The sequence below is a fragment of the Mustela putorius genome, unplaced genomic scaffold (genome assembly GCF_011764305.1).
Source record: "Mustela putorius furo isolate JIRA1106 unplaced genomic scaffold, ASM1176430v1.1 tig00003901_pilon_pilon_pilon, whole genome shotgun sequence".
NCBI lineage: Eukaryota > Metazoa > Chordata > Mammalia > Carnivora > Mustelidae > Mustela > Mustela putorius.
The window spans coordinates 4,208,435-4,228,876 of record NW_025422049.1 but is presented as its reverse complement, the minus strand read 5'-3'; the positions used below and the strand labels follow the sequence as shown (position 1 = coordinate 4,228,876).

General features: G+C 39.3%; 1 protein-coding gene across 1 annotated transcript in view; it reads right to left on the bottom strand.

Annotated features, from left to right (window-relative positions):
• TENM1 (teneurin transmembrane protein 1) overlaps nucleotides 1–20,442 on the bottom strand; it is a 797,330-nt gene that overhangs the window by 140,970 nt on the left and 635,918 nt on the right. Inside the window, exon 18 of the mRNA XM_045068252.1 lies at nucleotides 5,069–5,188. Coding sequence (XP_044924187.1) covers nucleotides 5,069–5,188 — 120 coding nt within the window. The remainder of the gene's footprint in view (nucleotides 1–5,068; nucleotides 5,189–20,442) is intronic.

Sequence of the window (20,442 nt, the reverse complement as noted above, 5' to 3'; positions counted from 1 at the left end):
GATTTCAGTTCATTCTGCACTAGATGATTCTACCTTACTTCTCTTGTAAGCATAATGATGTTTTGGAGATAATGTATTTGAAAGCATTCAAAAAGCATAAGATCCTATGTAAAAGTAAGATAATGATAAATTATTACCATTATATCATAAAAATGGATAAAGGGCAATATGATGCTCCTTAATATTCAAAGCAACTTAAATCCACAGGAGAGAGATGTAAGCAATTCCCTGCATTAAAAGAGATCTTTCTGTAAAACACTTTTTCAATGATAGAATGCCCTAATAGGGAATCAGACTTAATTATGGATAGCTCACCATTCCCTTCATATGACATTTATTATATTTATTATAGGATTGCCAATCATGTCTTGTTGCAGAAATCTTCCAGATAAAGATAAATGGGCAGTAACAAAGGATGGCTAACACTGTATTTTTTATTGCTATTTTTTTTAGTCAAGTGGTTGTAGTAATAAAGCAGTTTTCAAAAAGAGGGTCTGAAGGACTACAATAGTTATAGAAAATAATCTAGGTTTGAACTAAAAAAAGAAAACCCAAATGGCTTATGATTTAAGGCAGAGAGGCTGAATTCATGATAATACAGAAGCAGTTTAAGGCATGTATGGTGGGGGAAATCCTACACTACTTGTCAAGAGACCTTTCCTCTCATTAACATGTTATGTTGATTTACTTCCATGTTCATGGGCAAGTTTGCTTTGCCCAAACCTTGGCTCTTGCCTCTTTAAAACTGAAGTGCTTATTTATTTGAAAACAAAAACAAATGTGTGTGTGTGCACGCACACACACACACACACTCTCACACACACACACACACACACACACTATCCAAAGAAAAACGTATGTACCTGGGGATTATTCTCTATGTCTAGAAAGATTAAGCAGACAGGACAGGCATCTTGTTTTATAGAAAGGATGGGTTTTGGTTTCATACACCCCTGGGTTCGAATCCCAGCTCTGCCGTGTTAACTTTGTGTCTTTGGGCTAGTTATTTAACTTCCATGAATTTCTGTTTCCTGATTAGTAAAATGGGGCTAATATAATCCATCAATCAGCTGTTACTGCTAATGAGTAAATAAGAGAAAGACTTAAGGGTCAAGGACTCAACAAATGTTAACTTTCTTCCCAAAACGGATCCTTGGCCTTATTACATTTATAGATGTATCCTCGTGTAGACCAAATGAACTGTAGGCCAGCTTCTGATTATCTATAGAAGAAGGTACCGATTTTTAAATTCTTCTGGGAACTTCCCCTAGGTTTCCTGTGATGGTTTACTTTTATCTGTCAATGTGGCAGGGCTATAGTACCCAGTTATTCAGACACCAATCTAGGTGTTGCTGTGGAGGCATTCTGTAGATGTAGTTAATATCTACACTTAGTTGATCTTAAGTAAAGGAGATTACCCTTGATAATATGGGAGTGCCTCATACATTTAGTTGCAAGACCTTAAGAGCAAAACTGAAGTTTCTCTGAGGAAGAAGGAATTGTTTCAAAACTGCTGAGGTAGTATCAACTCCTTCCCAAGAGATTGCAGTTTACCAGTCTCTACAGGTTTGAGCTTGCCAACCTCACAATCACACAAGCCAATTTCTTGAAAGCTCTTTTTCTCTCTCTTATGTATACATTTGTATGTATGTATGTACACACATATACACACACAGGTTCTGCTTTTCTGAAGAAACCTGACTGATTTTTTTCCTCTTCCAGCCTACGTGGTATATACAGTAGACATGGTCAGACTGACTCAATCAATTGCCGCAGAGGTGGATGTGGCTCTGGGGCCAAAATTCCATTTAATCATTCCAATGCCAAATTGCATGTTCCCGGGATCATTAATTCTTTGGGATTTCCCCCACCACAAATGATCTCCATTGGCATGGGTCATTAAGAACAAGTTATGAAGTCATATGATAGTGAGTACAAAAGACCCAAGGGAGAGAGGACCTATTTATTTGGAGACTTGTTGATCCATAGTAACTCAGACCAGTCTTAAGGTAGATGGAAGACTATTGAGGCCAAAGCAAAATGCTTATTTCTGCCTTACAGTATCCATAAATCCATAACTCTTGACTTGAGGGGAATCAGAGGGAACTCCCCATTTTATTTTCCAAAGTCTTCCAAAGTTCTGGAGACCTTTTAGTGCTTCTCAAGAATCTTCTAAGAAGGTCAGCCTTTCACCTATTGTGCTTCTCACTAGCTGAACTATAATATAAAAAAGTTCTCTTTCAAAACTTTCCTGAGCACCTGTTACATAATCCGAGTTGAAGGTGGCTAATCATAGAAGATAAGAGCCAGGTTACTTGGGTTCAAATTCTGGGCTTGACCCTTATTAGCTGTGTTAGTTTGGATATGTTTTCTCATCTGCCAAATGGGGAAGATGATAATAATGTTTCCTATCCCATAAGCTGTTGGGATGATGACACAGATCAACACTTATGAAAGTGCCTGGCATACAGTAGACACTCATACATATTCATTTTTCCTTTAGAATTGCCTTTTTCTTCTATTCTGCTACTTTGGCCTCTCCCAATCTGCATGTCTTAATGCCTTTTTCCTTTTAAAGGGCTCCTTCTTCCACTGACATCCTTCCTTCTGCTTTTTATACATCACTTTGGTCCCATGACCTAGACTTTTCTTGCTTCTCTAGGGAAAGTTGTCAATTAACTTGAGCAAATGGATGATAATGGGGGTAATTAGTTCTACATCCCACACAACATATTTGCATTTAACTGGGACTTTTAGAGTCAACAGCTTAACCTAAAGCAGTGATACCACTGGTGGGAACTACAGGCAAGGGGGCAGATAGGTTGGACTGAGATTTGGAGACAGAGGGCTTCTTACAGCATTTTACCTATCACTCTCTGTCTACTGGGTATTTATTTTTATTTTTTTTAAATGTCTACTGGGTATTTAAATGCTAATCTCAGCCTTTCTAGAATCCTTTTGCTCTCGGGTATAGTTTCTTTACTATACTCTGCTTTTGAAATGTACGTACTTGGTCTGAGAGAGCAAAAAGCAGAGATATATAAATGGAAACTCCCATCACCCTGTCACTTTATGTCCAGGAGATGACAGTGGGACAGTCTGCTTGGCATTTGGGGCACAGATTTTGAATGCTTACACCCTTTGTGGAGCCTGAGGGGAGAGTTATTGCCAGAGGGGACTCTGGCTGTATCTGTCATCTACATAAACCTAGTTCCACAGAGAACTCAGCAGACGAGGGTCTTGGCATTTTACTTTAAACAAAAAACACAAAAATGACGACAAAAATTGTTCCTTTTTAATGTTGTCAGTAAACTGGAAACAGAAATTTTTAGATTTTTTAGACCTTGTTTCTTTTAAGCTCTTTTGTAAATATCAAATAATTCACTGAAACCTTTCTACACATACTAAAAAAAAAAACAAACCCTAAAGGCCCGTGAGTTCTCCAAGAGAGGTCAAATGTCTCTGAGGGCATATTCTAGTTAAAGAAATAGTCCATTTTAAAATTTCTGGTACATGGTTGAACATGCTGGCAAGGCAGAGGCCACTTCTGTGTACCAGTCACTGGTGAGGGAACTACCAAAATTTTATCATTCAATCTAATTGGGAGAAAGGTCCCTTTGAATTAGTAGAGAGTTCCAATTATGGACTATTTAAAAGGAAATGTACTTTTTATTGCATATATACATATATATGCAATGGATATGTGTGTGTGTGTGTGTATTTAGACTATCTGTACCCAGAGTAATTTTGCTGAGTTTATTCTAATATATAGATGGCTAGTTAATAATTAGCAATATAATTTACATACAGATCATTCATATGATTTACTGAAGTCTTAGAAACAGTTTTTCTTAAGTATGTTAAACTTTTCCTTATGAGGTTCTTTAATTAATTTTTATAATCCTTTTCTTGACAGGCAGTTGAAAAAAATAAATTCAGCATAGCCTAGGTTGAACAATTAACAATTCTGAAGTGGTTAGGATTGATAAGGTTTGATTGTAGGTTCTTGAAATAAGACGGTCTTTCACACTGTGATAAACTTCCAAGCCAACATCTCTTTATGTGATTCCTAAAGCAGCTTGTCATGAGTAGTTCATTTTTAAGAGTAGCCATCTGGAGACTGGGGCACCCCAAGGCCATCATTACAGTGTTCCTGAGAGTCATAAAGAGGTACCTTTAAGCTGGACACGTGAGCCTATTGACTCAAATATTCTGAACAAATGTCTACCTAAATGATAGACAAACTGTCAACCTAAATGATAAACAGAAATGTTTTTGTGAGCAAATCCTTCTCTGGGATGAAAAGGTTTTACTTAGTGGTCTTACTTCCCAGGTTTCAGAGAACCTGATTACCCCTTAGAGAGTAGCCTGGTGGTTGGTGTTGAGGTTAAATCACTACAGTTATACAGACACCAAAGAGAATTGGTTAGGCTGACTGTGCTTGTCAATCAGTTTCAGCCACTAGTTAAAATAGGCCATCTAGGAAGGACACATTAAATATCCTAATGAGGCTGAATTCTGTACTTCTGGGAGAAACCTTTTGGATGTCTTCATTTCTAAAATATTTTGAGGCTGCCGTTGAAGGATGGCCCAAGTGCTCCATGGCTCCCTCTTTCTGACCTGCATCATCACACTGAATTTTTTTTTAATTTTTAATTTTTTTTAATTTTTTATTTTTTATAAACATATATTTTTATCCCCAGGGGTACAGGTCTGTGAATCACCAGGTTTACACACTTCACAGCACTCACCAAAGCACATACCCTCCCCAATGTCCATAATCATTGAATTTTGAAGTCAGATTGATATATGGAATTGGATGAAGTCTAGGAAACTTTCCAAATGGCTAGGGTTTCAAGAAGACTTGGGTAATAGTGCACAGTTATAATAGAAGAAAAATTTGGTTTGATTTAGTTGGGAAATAGAGAAAATAAATAAGACCAGTGACTTTCTGAAATACAGGTAGAAGGAAGATGGGCTTACAAACACTGTATCATCTAAGCCATTTGACTTATAGCTAGAAGTCAGTATTTGGCCCCCACAATGATTAGAAGCAATACTGACGTACCTTCCATCTTGCCGGCTGATGGTAAACCCATAATCACTGTGGTGCAAGAAACTAACATTCACCCCTACTAGAGGGGTTCCATCTATGGCCACCACTTGGCCTCGAATCACACAAGCACGCCTGCAACACAAGATTAAAGGCAAATATAAAGGCATGTTGAAACTAGATTCCCGAAGCCAAGATGGAGACACTTTGGAAAACATAGTCAAGTATAACAGAGAAAACAATAATTTCACCAATCCAGTAGTAACTACTAATAACATTTTGAGGATGACATATATATCTTTTTTATTCATCAAAATTGGGATTATACTCAGTATAGATCTGCATCCTGATATTTTAAAAAGTATATAATTAACATTGTCCAATGTAATCAGAAATTCCATATCATTTTGTGATTATACAATATAGCCTTAAAACAATATTCCTTAACTTTAATCCATTCCTTATTTTAGAACATTTCATAGTTTCTTAACTTTTCCAGCACTAAATATCTTATTATTCCTTGGGAGATAGTCCTAGTTGTGGAACAATATTTTTCTTTTATTAAAATTATAACTCATTACATTAGTTAATACATAAGTATATAGCATATGTGACTAAAGTCTCTGCTCACCACCTCCCTATCCCAGTTGTTGGGTCTTCTCCTCTGAGGTAATCAGCAACATCATTTTGTTGTGTGCATTTTCCATGCATTTACATACACAGGTGTGAACATTTTTAAGGCTCTTGATACATATTGCCAAATTGCCTTTTTGGAAAAACAATTTTTTTTTAAATAAGTAGACTTATTTGGATAAATTTTAAGAGTTAGTCTGCAAAAGAGACATGGTCCTTGGCTATAGTATTCTGTTTCTTCTGCCTAATTGAAATAAAATATCAGGCAATTTTCCCTTTAAACAAAGAAATTTCAACCTTGCCAAAAAATGGGATTCTATTAAACTAGCCCCTAAACTGGGCTGTCTCCCAGACATAGCCCACTAAAATGTGTATACTTCCAACTCTTCTAAAATGTGTATACTTTCAACTCTAGTCTGACCAAGTTTTAACAAATTTCAGGAGCTTGGCAGTTAAGAAGAGGGCCCAGGAACAAATTCCAACCAAAGATTTTTTTACTGTTCTGCAATTACAAGGGGTAGCAGTGGTTTGGGGGGAGTTTTTTCACCACTCGTGGATGGGGGAGTCCAATCCTAGTGTTGGCAGTCATGAGCTCGAGAATGTGCATTTTATACCTGGAGCTGGTAGTGTTTTGGAAGGTTGAGCAAGGTTAGTGATTTTTTTCCTAGGGAGTTAGTGTCATTTTTTTACCAAGTGGGATTCAGTAGATCCAGGGAATCTTAATCTTGGATTAAAGATGGCCATGTTATTTGGGCAAACATGACTTTTCAAACTAACCATAATAATTCCACCCTGGCAAGATACCTTCTTCAAACAGAATTAGCAAGTTGAGGTAACATTATCTAAAGGCTCATGGCCACATAGCTCATTTGAGAGAGAGAGGAAAGTAATCTCTGAAAAATAGAAAGACAGTTGCCAGCCAAAGTTTGTTTTGTATGTTATAGCCATTAAACTCCACACTAAGTTCTGTCACACAAAATCAGAGGAGTTGGATATGTTATGCTAATATAGGATTTATCCTACCTTACCCACGGCCTTCCCCCCAAACTAACTACAAGCCATTAAGTACTATCCAAAAGTAAGCTAGAATAACTGTTGCTATTGATGGATTGAGCTCAGACAAACACCTCTAGTTTTGACATAGATCAGTGGCTTTCTTCTTTCCAATGAGCTGTACACTTCATGAGTTCTATAAATCATGGTTCTGAATGGTATGCAAATGGCATACTGGCACTTGCTTTGCCTCCTCTGATTCTCCCAGACTCTTTTGGGGGAGATTTTGAAAGTTTGAGATTTTGAAATCCCATTTGTTCTAATAGAGAAGACATTTATTTGAAAGTCAATGAGTTCTGGATTTTGAACTAATCCTGACAGATCTGGTCCCAGGTTCTAAGTCCAATGTAACAAGAAATGAAAATGAAAGGATGTCTCTGGTTTTATACAGTAACCTTTTGAAGGTCTTTGTAAAACAAAATTTGACAAGCAGGGTATAGATGAGTAGAAGCGAGTTGAGAAAATCTGCAAACTATTTAGGGATAGAAGAAGCTCAAAGGGCTGAGAAGAGGTACTGGGAAATCAGTTAAACATGGCTTCCTGAGCCTCAAGTGCTGACTGCTTTTTGGGGGACAGGGGAGTAACTCCAAACCTACCCAGGCTCTACCAGTTAACGAGGTGGTCTTTGCAACAATAAAGCCTACCTAGGCGGTCCCTTAATCCCTTTGGGCAAGACAATTCCACACTTACTCATTTTATTTGTTCATATTACTCTAGACATTGTGTCTTCCCACAGCTATACTAGGCTCAATTATTTTTGTTTTTATTTTGTCGAGCCTAGTTGGCATTATTTGCTCATATTTTATGACAGACGCAGACCTGTCTCTTCTCTTTGCTGCTCTTTTATTTTCTATACAGTTTATATTTATGAAGGATCCAGGCTGGTGAGTGAAAGTCTCATAAAAGTCATCATTATTCTGTGCATTTCTCTTATATTCCTCTCTTCCTTCATTCTGTATCTCATTCTGAGTAGACTTGTCTTTTGACTCTTCTGATCTTTAATATTCCTCATATTTTATGAAGCACACAGATTTGTGTGATAACGACTCATCAAAGTCATCATTATTCAAGACATTGTCTACCTGTTCTTCTTCTCATTCATTTCACTCTTCATCATTCATAAATAATGCGCAGACTTGTCTTTCAACTACCCTATTTTTAAATTTCTCATGTTTTATGATGCACGCCAACTTATGGCATATGATAAAACCCCATAAAACTTATTATTCTACATTTATCAGCATTGAGCTCTCTTTGTAATGTATGAGGCCTTAAATGTTCTAAGATTTCCTGTATCTTGCTGCATTTTCTCCCATTATTTACACACTCCGTGTCATCTATTTTTCACAAGAATAACTCTCAGCTCCTTTCATTCCTGGATTACTGGTACTTACGGTAATATTTGACCAACATCAGTCATCCTGTGTCAGTGGAAGTTGTCTAAATTTCAAGACAGTATTAAAGTTTTCTAATTTGCAGTAATCTTGATTGGCACTGCATGCAGAAATCTAGGGAAAACATCTTCCTAGGCAAACTCTCCATTTCAGAAAGAAAGCTCTTGAGGCCATTTGCTTCCTGAGGCTACCGCTGCTCCAGATGGCCCTGAGGGAGCTTTCATATATCCTCCTGCAAGTATGGTACACTCTGTGCCACTTTGCTTAGCTCAACTGCCATTCTGTGCACTACTGGCTTCTAAATTCAATTATTCATAATTGTGGACGGTAGCCTGGTAGGTACTTTATTTTTCCGGAGTCACACACTCACTGAAATGTAGTCTCTCCTCCCCACTTTACATTGTCTGTTTGGGTTGTGCTTCTTATATCCAAGGCAGCCTATATAATTCATCTTTTTCCTAGTTTAGGTCCTTGTTGAAGGAGAGAGCTCGGTATGGCGGGGGTCTGTCTTTGGTAGTGTCACATCCCACCTTCTGGGCTTTTCATCATTCCCATTGTGGTTCTTCCCTGTTTCCTCACCCAGAGGGTTTCCTCAAATCACCATCTAAAGGAAGTATTCATACCTGGCCTGTCCTTGGGTCATCTTGGGGAAACATCTTGAATTCTTAAATTTTTGCCATATCAAACTACCCTCATTCTGAGTCCCGATCCTTCAAGGACCCGTCTTTTTCTGAAACTTTTTTCCCATTAAATATATGGGACTCTCCTGAGCCTTTCTTTTTTTTTTTTTAAGATTTTATTTATTTATTGGACAGACAGAGATCACAAGCAGGCAGAGAGGCAGGCAGAGAGAGAGGAGGAGGAGAAGCAGGCTCCCTGGTGAGCAGAGAGCCTGATGTGGGGCTCCATCCCAGGACCCTGAGATCATGACCCAAGCTGAAGGCAGAGGCTTTAATCCACTGAGCCACCCAGGCACCCCATCTCTTGAGCCTTTCAAATGAGCTAAAAGAAGGCTACTGTCTGGACCGTCATGAAGCTGGCCCTGCACATGTGTAAGGCAGGTGTGCACCCTGTGTGACTGTCTTTGGTGTTGGTTGTGTGTGCCTGTTACTGTACCCTCAAAGGCAGGTACTGCCTGATTTCTATCTTTGCTTGGTGCTCATTCTTCTTTGATTCACAGACATGGTTGGGATGCTTTCCTTCCTTGAACCTAAAAAAACAAGAACCTCTCCCTGCTGTTCTGGGTTAGAGCAAGAGAACTTGAACTCAGATGGACCTGACCTATGTGACTTTAGAAACACGTATGGGGATAGATCACCCCTAACAAGTGTCTCTTTTCCCGTTCTCTGGAGAACACAGGCTGCTGCCAAGCTGTCTACTTGCTGTCGCTATGCTAAAGCAGCAACCCCAAAGGAATTGCTTCTCCCTTTAACTAAATGCTGAATCTTGTAGGTATTTGGAGCTTGGTCTGAAGAGCAGGGCACCCTGGGAAATGCAAGTCAGAATATACTTTTATTTAACGAACAAGCTGCTTGTTAGACTGTTCTGATGCGAAAGGTCTAATTCATTCTGTATTTGCTATTTTCGTGGCATAGTCAAATTATCCCTAGCCTTCAATAAACTCTTGGTTCCATTCTACTCTTTTCTTATTTGTTGTCTTTTGTCTTCAGTGTCAAATATCCAATATTCATGCAACACCTCAGGCAAAAACATTAACCTCAAGCACAAGAGTTGGTCTGAAAAACAACACTGAAAACTAAATTGCTGAAAGAAGATGTAATTTACTGCACTGTGTTTCTGATTAAAATCTTTTGCAAGGAAAAGGTGGCCCAGGGTAGGGAAGTTATAACAATTTGCTTTAGTTGCTAATAGGAGCATAAGCATCCTTTGAAAGGTAACATTCAAAATCAAGGTCCTGGCCAGCAGGGGATCTAGCAGCAGTTGGGCAGGTTAGGTTGCTTTCTCCATAAGAACAGATGAAAACCTCTCCAGAGCTGACAGTTCTGGTGAAGAGATAGCATTGCAAAGGACTGGGCTGAGAGAAGCCACAAGAACGAGAACGTTGTGCTCACTAGCGCTGGAATTCTGCTCTGTAAATTCCTCCAGGAGTCCTTATTTGGTTCAAGTCTCCAGGGAACAGAAACGTGCTGCACATAAGGTGTGGTTCAATGGTTCTCCTGTCATCTCTGCAGGCTTATTAGACTGTGAAATTCCACAGCTGTAGATGGTGTCACTTGGGCTGAAACAACTTATCCACTGACGTCATGCAATGAATAAAGGATCTTCTCTTTAGAGAAGTCCTCACATCTGGGTACTGTGATCCTCGTCCTCAGTCCTTCCTGGTAATCCTTCTTGTGTACAGATCAGTGGTTCTCAAACTTGATCACACACCAGAATCACCTGGAAGGCTCGGTAAAAGCAGTTGGCTGGGCTGCCCTGCCCCGGGTTTCTGACTCACAGTTCTGGAATGGGGCCCCAGAAATGTGCATTCCTAGCAAGTTCCCAAGTGATGCTGATGCTGCCAGTCTAAAGACCGACAAACTTTGAGAACCACCGTTTTAGTGAAAGCAAGACTAGAACATGGTCAGCCAATGAAGAGCTAGGAAATCCTCAAGAGGAAGGTACAGGACATAAACTACACAAAGGCAGGCAAAATCATTAACTGGTTCACCATCGCACAGTTATGAAATAAATCCATGAGGCATGAACTTGTAACCCCTTCATATAAACCTCTGGAGAAGAGTCTGCCAAATTGTAGTTTGGGGGTCATGCTGAAACTGTCATGACAAAGTGGAGGTTGGACAACAAGATGAACTGTAGGGTCTCTTTCAAATCTAGAGATTATAAAATGAAACAATGTTTTAACCTGATTTATCTGTCTCAAGTAAATGTCAATTTTTCCTCCACCCTTATTATTCTCTTTAGACAGTGCTCGGATGCATGTTATCACACTTGTCCTCGCCTGTCTTGGGTGAGAGTTATATATGTGTCTGCCTTTTCTATTAGATCATCTACTCCAGGGCAAAGACTGTGATTTTCCTGTGTCCTTCCCGGTGCCTGGTGTATATGGCACCTGCTCAAGAAAGCTATGCAGAACTTCAACTCAAATATTTTTATATGAAGATGTAAGATACTTGCAATGTACCCTCACAGCACCGCTTCAAAGATTTCAGAGACGACTTTGAGGTTCCTGCACGGCAGATGCCTTACAATTCCTTTATTAGAAGCCAGCATTCTGGATTGCGCATTGTGAATTTCTCATCATGAGAGTTTTGTTTGATAATTGACTACTTCGGGGAATTAAACAGTAACCCTGTGACTGGGAAGAATGAATGGATAGTTCTCCTCAAATGCTTAATTTATGAACACTAACCCCATTATTCCTTTATATATCACCATATAATTACAACGTGGTATTTCATAATTTAAATACATTTGAGGGTTCTAATATTCAGATATTTGGGGGGTTTTCCACACAACACATGCTGGGTTTTTGATATATGTTATCTAACCTGGTACAGCACCATGCAAACATTTAATGTTATAGCATAAACCTGTTTTCATGTTCTGAAAATGCGAATGCAGTGAATGTTCATATGCAATCGCAATAAAATCTCATTAGTTTTTATTTAAATAGAGCAGGCTGATTGAATCCCACTCAGTTGGTCACTAGCCCAAATAAATAATACCTACTAAATGGGTAACATTAAAAGCAGCTGGAAGCATTACCCATCAACATTCGAGGACTCTGGGAAAGGTGGTGCTATTGAAAATGCAGATAGCTTTTTAAGCAGAATTATTTTCCTCATGGCTAGTGATGTTTCAAGTAAAACAAAATGGGGGCACTCACCCTGAGGACGGTGGCTATTTTCCCATCTGCCCTGGTAATTGCTTGTCAAAAGCAGGCTTGCTTTGGATGCCTGAGATCCCCAAAGTAATGGGAAAAAGATCAAGTGTTTTGAAGCAATAAGAAAACTGACGACACAGTCACATTTTCAGGACCACGTAAGTGCCAGATTGCTTCATTTAGATGCATGATTATTTTTGTCCGGAATTTGAATCCTGAAATATTTGTCCTGCAAGCCCTTGCAACTCTTGAACAGTCCTAAGTTCGTTTTTGTTTTTTTTTTTTTTCCTGTTTTACACATTACTCAAATGGTTTCTTTGTAATCAGCTCTATGGGGTTTTATTAACCTCATTAACCTTTCTTGTCACTTCTCTGCGACGCTGCTCTTCAAATAATGACTAGTCATTAAATATAGGGGAAGTCTGCCTAGTTGGCTATAGCCTGGCCGGGGAATATTCTTCCGATTATTTTTCCTTCCACAGAGGAAAATGTGGAGCCAGCTCCACCCACACCAGTTGGAGTTTTGGCTCACTACTTGCCCATTGTGACTTTTCCCTGACCTATCCTCAGCCATCTCACAAGTTGCCATGACAGTAAAATAACCCAGTAAAATGACTTTTGAATTATATCTTTCTAGTTATATTCTCTATGTACCCCAGTTTTGTGTTAAATATATATAATGTATACAAATATATAGACAAATTTGTGTCAATAAAATATTTATGAAGCACTTATTGTGGGTCAGGTACTACACTGAGTATTTTTCTTATTTCATTTAATATCCGTATCATCTTATTTCATTTAATTTCCATTCGCCTCATTTTAAAAAATAAGGAAACAGATCCAGAGAGGTTAAAAATAATACAAAAATTGCTCAAGATAACACAGCTAGAAAGTGGTGGAGTGATGGAGGCCCTTTGACCTGGATTCTGAGCTATACTGCGAATCTTTCTTAAAATGCGGCTACAAAGGAAAAGAAAGTTGGAGCTTACCCACAAGGACGGTGCTTTTGCTATCCATAGGACATCAGTTCCTGTTGACACTGACGAACTGCTGAGTACTTTCTATGTGCAGGGTGCGTAGTGGAGATGAGCCATCCCCTGTCATTCATTCCTCCTCCCCAAACTTGCATTCACTCTACCCTCTCTCAGGACAAATTGAGATGATAGAACCAGCTAGAGACACGGCAAGCAAATAGTCTGGCTAAGGAGTAAGTCACAAGGATTTGAGCCTTTTGAATTTCTTAATGGAGCAGTAAGATGGATAAAATATTAGAAAATACCTATCCATACTGAGATAAGCTATAGACAGACAGCTCCTGGTATCACTGATCACAGCTATTAAGCATCTCAGAGCATTTGAGTTTCAAAATACCACAGATAATCAACTGAACAGCCTTTTGAAGATCTGTGCTCTGATTTCTTTTTATTCTTCATTGCCCAGGAACATTTGCAAGGAAGTGAAAGTCACACGTTCTTTCTCTTTGGTACCTGTAGGTGTTGACTGCTGATTTCAGGAGCTAGTCAGCACTATAAATCTGGGAACCTTTAGCACTTTGTAATTTTTATAATGTGTTTTTTAAACTTTAGCATCAGACAAAAGAGTTGTCTGAAAAATCGGGAGATCCCATCTTCACATGCGTAACACCTTTCATATCAATGAGATCAAAGTGCTTTATTAGCAAGTACCAACAATCTTCCTTCCCACTTAGGACAACAACTGCAGAAGTGATAAGCAAAGGAGGTTGCTCAGGACAAGTAATATGGTAAGACAAATAGAATCACAGGGAGCTGTGGTGGAGCCAAACCACACCTGGGACTCCATTTGCAAATATGGGCAGATCATGGGCAGTGGCTCCCTTCAGAAAGAAAGGTGAACAAGAGACAGATTTGCAGATGCTGATGCTGTAGAAAGAGCTTCCCCCAGTCCTTAATGTATTCAAGTTATTCACTAATTGTTGCACTGTGTGTTTATCAACCCCTAGTTGCGTATCTGGTATAATGTTTTTCATGTTCCTAGACTACAACTACACAAAAACCTGCCATTAGCAAATAGACTTGGAGGTTCTTAACCAAAAGATGCATGAGAAAGTTAAACAAAAAACATATGGATTCAAATTTGTATCTCAGCAAAATCACAAATGGTAATGTTACAGACCTTCTGAGGGTTACCTGTGTGTAGACTCAACTGTGTGTTGCTTCCATGAATGCTTGAATACCATAATAACATTGGATTTCCTTAATAAATATTCTAAAATGTAAGCTTTTCTTGCCTCTTCTTCTTCCTACTTCCAAATCAGCAAGTGGTTTCTATATATTTAATCCAGTTTGGGTTCAACACTAATTGATGAAGATCTGCTTTTTTTTTTTTTTTTTCATGACTAAACAGTCTAGGGCTGTTGCTCATTTCTCTTTCTAGAGGCTATTCAGTTTGTCCAAAGTATTCAAATTTTCTCAGTGTACTCCTAGAGGACAGGCACCCCATTGCCTTATCAGGAAAACCTAGTACAGTAACCAGTGTATAGTAATTCCTTAAGAAAAGTTTGTTTTACCTTTTCACATAATGTCACAGAATCTTGATTAGTGGGTCTCTAAAAGTCTCTGCCAGGCCTTGGCTTGTGTGACATTCTGTTGTATAAGGGCCCAAGGTCATCTGAGATATAGAATGAATGCCATGAGGTCTCTGCTCGAGTGTCATTTCTCCAGAGAGACTTTCCTGGACCACTTGGTCTAAAATGGTCACTCTCTGTCCCTAACCTTTCTTTGTATCAATTGAAAGTACTTATACCTATCTGATATGTACCTTTTTTCATTATCACTCTTCCTCACAGGACTGTATGGGGAAGGCCCTTCAACTGCTTTAGCTCAGAGCCTAGGACAGTGCCCATCATCACATGGATAAATGAACCAAGTAAACATTGTAATGGTCATCGATCTAAAGAGTGAAATGATTAATCTTTCTCAATGAGGATTATCTTGAAACTGTAGGATCCATCATTATAAATGATGCCAAAGTGGTGTTAATGGGAATTTTTTCATTGTGGGAAGTGAGAGTATTTTTGATGATTGATTTTTTTTTTACCCATTGAATTCATCTGTTTAATACAAACATTTTAAATTGTAGGAAAAAAATTACTTATTGCTCCACCTTTCAAAGGATGGAACTTCTTGCAAATAGTTAAGTTGCTTACGGTCCAAATAAGCTTTGTGTTTTCCTTGCAAGTCATCAATAGTCTCCTGTTTGTGTCAATTTTAGGAGCTCTTCATGCTCACTTAAGTTAGTACCATCTCTGAGCTACTGCTGAAAACTTCCAGATCAGTCTCACTTCTGTCATTGTTTAATGACTTTGTTTAATTTTCTAGAATACCTCTTGTCTTACATCCACTTAGGTTCAAAGTAGTTGAATTCGAGACCCCAGAGTTGATGAACTCCAGGCTCCCTCAAAAACCTGATATTTCATAACCTGCAGAACTTATTGCAATATGTAATTAAGTTAATTATTTTTGCATTTACTTGATGTTTGACTGCCTCTACCATTTGATCATAAGGGGAGTTCTGTGGATAAATGTTTGTCTCTTTTGTTTCCTTTCGTTCACACAGTTCCCGGCACACAGTAGGTACTCAAATGAGTGAATATCTATCCTTTTAACTTTTTAAAACATGAGCTCACATCAGGATATTATACTACACTAGGGACAGCAGAGGAATTTATTCCTTCTAGAAGAATTTAAAGTCCTTGGTTACTCTGCAAGTACTAGTATTTCAATAAAATACAAATTTCAAAATACAAATTTCAAGTTTAGTATTCTTAAGTCTTAAGTCCTACTCTCTATTCAAGATCAGCCATTTCTGTATCAACAACCCATCTTCCTGGAACCTTCCCCACCTTAGCCTCCCTCTTGATTCAGTGACTCATTTTGCCATTCACAGGATTTCAAATGGTATAAATTCCCAGCTCAACTCAGTACAGAAAAGCATGTTTTATTAAACAAGTTATGATAAGTAATTATGGCTGTGACCAGGTATCATGAATAATCAGGAGCATGAATCAAGGTTTTATTATCGAGTGCGGTGTAGTAAAGGAGGGGGGAAGGCCTGTGTAAGTAGAGTTTGCCAAGAATGCCACGCTCAAGGCACTGGAGTACCTCAATTTGTCCTGGGCACTTGTCTTTGTTTTTCTCATGAGATGGAATAATGACACATACCAAAGTAAGCCAGTTAATAGCAGCCTTCACACTGGCTTCCTGATATTGCTCCTTATTTTCTAATTTTTTCTTGGTTCTAAATTTTGATTATCTAGCCCACTGAAGGCAGAGAAGATTATTGATGCTTATACAAAGTTATAAATGATGTCAATTATGAGTAGGCTCTTAGAGTGGTGGAATGGTTCATAAGGTAAAAAAAAAAAAAGTAATCACTTTGCTACTGTTAGATAATCACTTCATCTTTTATGAATTTGTTCCTGTGCTATTTGGAGAATAGTAATCTTACCTTTAGGCTGGTTCTAGGTTTGGGAATTAACTTATTTGAGGTCCTAATATCATCTGTGTGTTCTAGGCAACAAAAATGAGTTTTTCATGAGCAAATATGAGAAGGGCACTTCAATATTACCACAGCTAAATCACTCACTCATTGTTGACTTGCTTTTTGCTAGGTGCTGTGTTAGAATCTGAGGGTATGGTGGTATGGTATATTAAAGGTGGCCACAAATTCTTTGATACTTCTCTCATCAAGAGGGGGGAATCTATGTCTTCCCCACTTTGAATCTGGGCAAGCTCTGTGACTGCTATAACTAACAGTAAGTAATGTAAATGACATTGTTAAAATTTCTAGACATGGGCCTTAAGAGACTGGCATCTTCTATTTTTTGTCTCTTGGAATGCTCCCTTTTGGAGCCCTGAGCCACCATATACAAGGCTGACTTCCATGCCAATATGAAGCACAAGTAGAAAGGCTGTATGTAGAAAGAGAGGTTCTTGGTTGCTGTACAGCTGTTCCAGCCCCCAGCTATTTGAGATATCCTAGCTGAGAGCCCAACCATCATGGAGAAAAGACCAGGCATCCTGGCCACGCTCTATGTGAATCTCTGACCCACAGAATCATGAAATATAATAATAAAATTTATTTTAATCCATTACATTTTAAAGTAGTTTTCTACACAGCAACAGATAATCAAAACAAGGAACAAATCAGACTTGGTCCATGTCCTCACAGAACTTAAAATTCAGCAATTAGGACAATACAGAGCTAATTCTGGGTATATCCCAGAGTAGAGCAAGAAACTGAAATATAGCAATTTCATAGAAAGTGGAAGAAGCCTACCATTGTGTTAAACTTCTTTATTTTGTGGTCTGTTAACGGTGCTGTTATGTGCTTAATGCTGTATTAAGTTTGGTCGCCACTCTAGAACTTCTCAGTTAAGGGTAGGCATTCCAACTGGAATGGGCAAAAGAAGCTGCCATAACTCCACCCAGCCCCACTGTTGCAAATTCTTAGATATCTGAATTGTTCTTAAAACTTCTAAGTGATAAACACAATAGTCAAATGCCTCTCAACAGACACACCCTTCTCATAGAAAGTGGACATTTTGCTTCTACTACAGCGGGCCCTGGATTAGCTGCTTTCATGGTTGATGAGCTGAGCTACCTGAGGTTAAAATCCACTGCCTCAAGGGAGCCTAAGGTACGAGGCAGAGTGGATGCCAACTCTTCACAAGGTAAACGCAGGTACTCTAGTAAGGGTGGAAATATTGCATTACTGTGATTTCCAGTTCATGTCCAGTCACTTTTTCTCTCTTTTTAAACCAAGGTACTAAAGGCCCCAGATTAAGTAAAATGATAAGATTAAGTATTTAAGGACCCTCAGGGAAAGAGATTGGAAAGAAAAAACCAAACACTTGAGGTCTTTCCAAGGAAGGCTACAGAAGCTATGTGGTCCCGAGGTGACAACCCCAAATACCAGCAGGGCCAGGCATGCCAATGGAAGAGAGGGAAGTGAGCCAGAAATAAGGAGAACAGCGAAGGGGGAGCTAGAGTGACATGTCATAGCCCATCCAGACAGGCAGTGGCCCTCTGCTGCACAGCGCCTATGCTATGTTACGCCTACCCTACGCCCATGGGTGCAGAGATGCCCAGCTTTGTAAATTTCCTAAGGAAGGAACACATTTCAATTTTTATATGAGATCTTCTAATTTCAAAATGTTGGGCCGAACAAAATACATCTGTGGGATGATAGGAAGCAACCTCTGATGTAGATGCCTGACATGGACTGATGCGGGGTCAGCCTCTCACGGCTACAAAACAGACAAATGAGTTTGGCCAGACCTTGCTGTCAGCGGTTGCGCTAACCCTGGTAGGATTTTGTTTTTTAAATGCACTTCTCCATTAGTGATGGCGAGTGAAATGTCTGGCTTTGCAAATTACTGCTGTCATTTAGTTTAATGTACTCTTGTTTTTACATATTTATAAAAACCTTTTACATTATTAATAGTTATTAAATGCTTAGACACTGAAGATCAATAATGCTTCTGTTCACCTATTTACATTATTAAAAAGTAATAAGTCATACAGAGCACGTATAATATGTGGTTTACTTTGTAGTCATGTTTGGAGCAGATCGAAAAAAGTGAAAGAAACTCAGGCTATCGGGTAAAATGTACATGGGAAAAAAACCAGTAGCTGGGTTGGGCTTGCTAGAGATGTGACTGTGCGCAGGTTACATGCTCACAGAGACATTGCACTCTCATGGGGCACGGGAGGTACCCATTTATGGGCTCTCACATGCCAGAGTAGCAAACTTGAGACAACAAAAAACTAGTCTCACTTGGATGCACAAGGATGAACAGATATTTAACCTTTGTGCGTCCTTGCAATAATTAGTCACCTGCGTGCCACTGTCTTTAGCTCTAAAAGCTTCTGATGGTGGCAACACTCAACAGAGAGTCATCTGTGGGGTCACACTTTGCCAGCAGGCAAATGAGCCCCTTGACAATGTTCTCTTTATCTGCTTATCCAGCTAGATCTCAGTTATGTGACAAAAGCAAAAAAGCAGAGTGGGTCACCTGATTTTGGGACAGCAATGTTCTAGATCTGTCTGAAGAGTGCAACTCCACAGCCAGGGACGTCTAAAGGCTGTAAGTCTTTTCAGGGTTAGCTAGCTCAGCCTTCTAAATAGCCAAAGGGGCTGGGCATAGTGGTTCAGAGGTCAGGCTCCCAGTACCAGTCTGCCTGGGTTCAAATCCTGGCTCTGACACTCGAGGGTTATGACCGTGGGCAAGTCACTTACTTGGTACCTTGGTCCTGGTTTCCTCACCTGGAAAGTAGGCATAATACTAGTGTCTACCACGTAGAGTTTTGGTAAGGATTAAGTGAGATAGCCCATGTAAATGCTCAGTAGGAGACCTGACACACAATACATGCTCAAGAACAATTTACATAGAGCAAAGGGCCCATTTTACCCGTCATTCAATTGTGTTCTACCAACAGGAAGTTCATTAGCACTGGTTTGAAGTTTGGAAATAAGGCCACTGAAATGCATTAAATGGAGCTGGATTTTTAAACACCACTTGTTTTGTGTGTGTGTGTGTGTGTGTGTGTGTGTGTGTGTGTTTTGACCCAGATGTAAATTTTCCAGCAGAAATTAGATCTAAGTCACCAGGTTTATTTAAGGACAAGTTGAAATTGGGCAGTTGTGGTGTAACAGAAAGGTTACATGAGTTGCAATGCTACAAACTTGGTAGCTGTGTGACATTGGGCAAGTTACTGGATCTCTCTGAACCTGTTTCCTCTTATATAAAGTGCATGAATACAAACACCCACTTCACAGGCATACTGTGAAGATAAAATGAAATTAGGCATGTCTGAGGACTTTGCAAATGAAAAGGTACTATTTAGGTGTAAGAGCTTGTAACTATTATTATTTATATGTGATCGGGGTCAGATTGATTTTACCCAGAGTGACACTGCAGGTGTTGATCTTTTAGGGGAAAAAGAATGAGATCGCTTGTCCTCAACTCTATCCTTTGGAAAAGGCCTCCACCTTTTCTGACCCATTCCTTAGGTCTCTAATAGATGAGACCACTAGATAAAGGGGACCTGTCGGTTCTGAATTCAAATGTGACCTGCAGAGCCAAATGATACCTTGGAGCATTTTACAAAGGAATGAGGACAACTCAATCAAACCAGGAGGAGAAGGGCCTTAGCTAACACAGGTAATCGGTTCCTTTGCCCTGAAGCTGAACCGTAGGGGTGCAAGTCTCTCTTGGCTTTGCAAAGTTCATGGCTCTGATGCCGTCCTGCTCTGGATCACAACGACTTGTCTCCTGCTGCTCTCAGGCCTCTCCCTTCACTTGAGTTCACAGAGTCATTTAACAGACCTTCATGTCATGGGGGTTGTTATTTCTTCCACTTGTTTTTTTGTTGTTGTTTGGACTCATTTTCTCTGAGCAGGGACAAAGCTGCAGA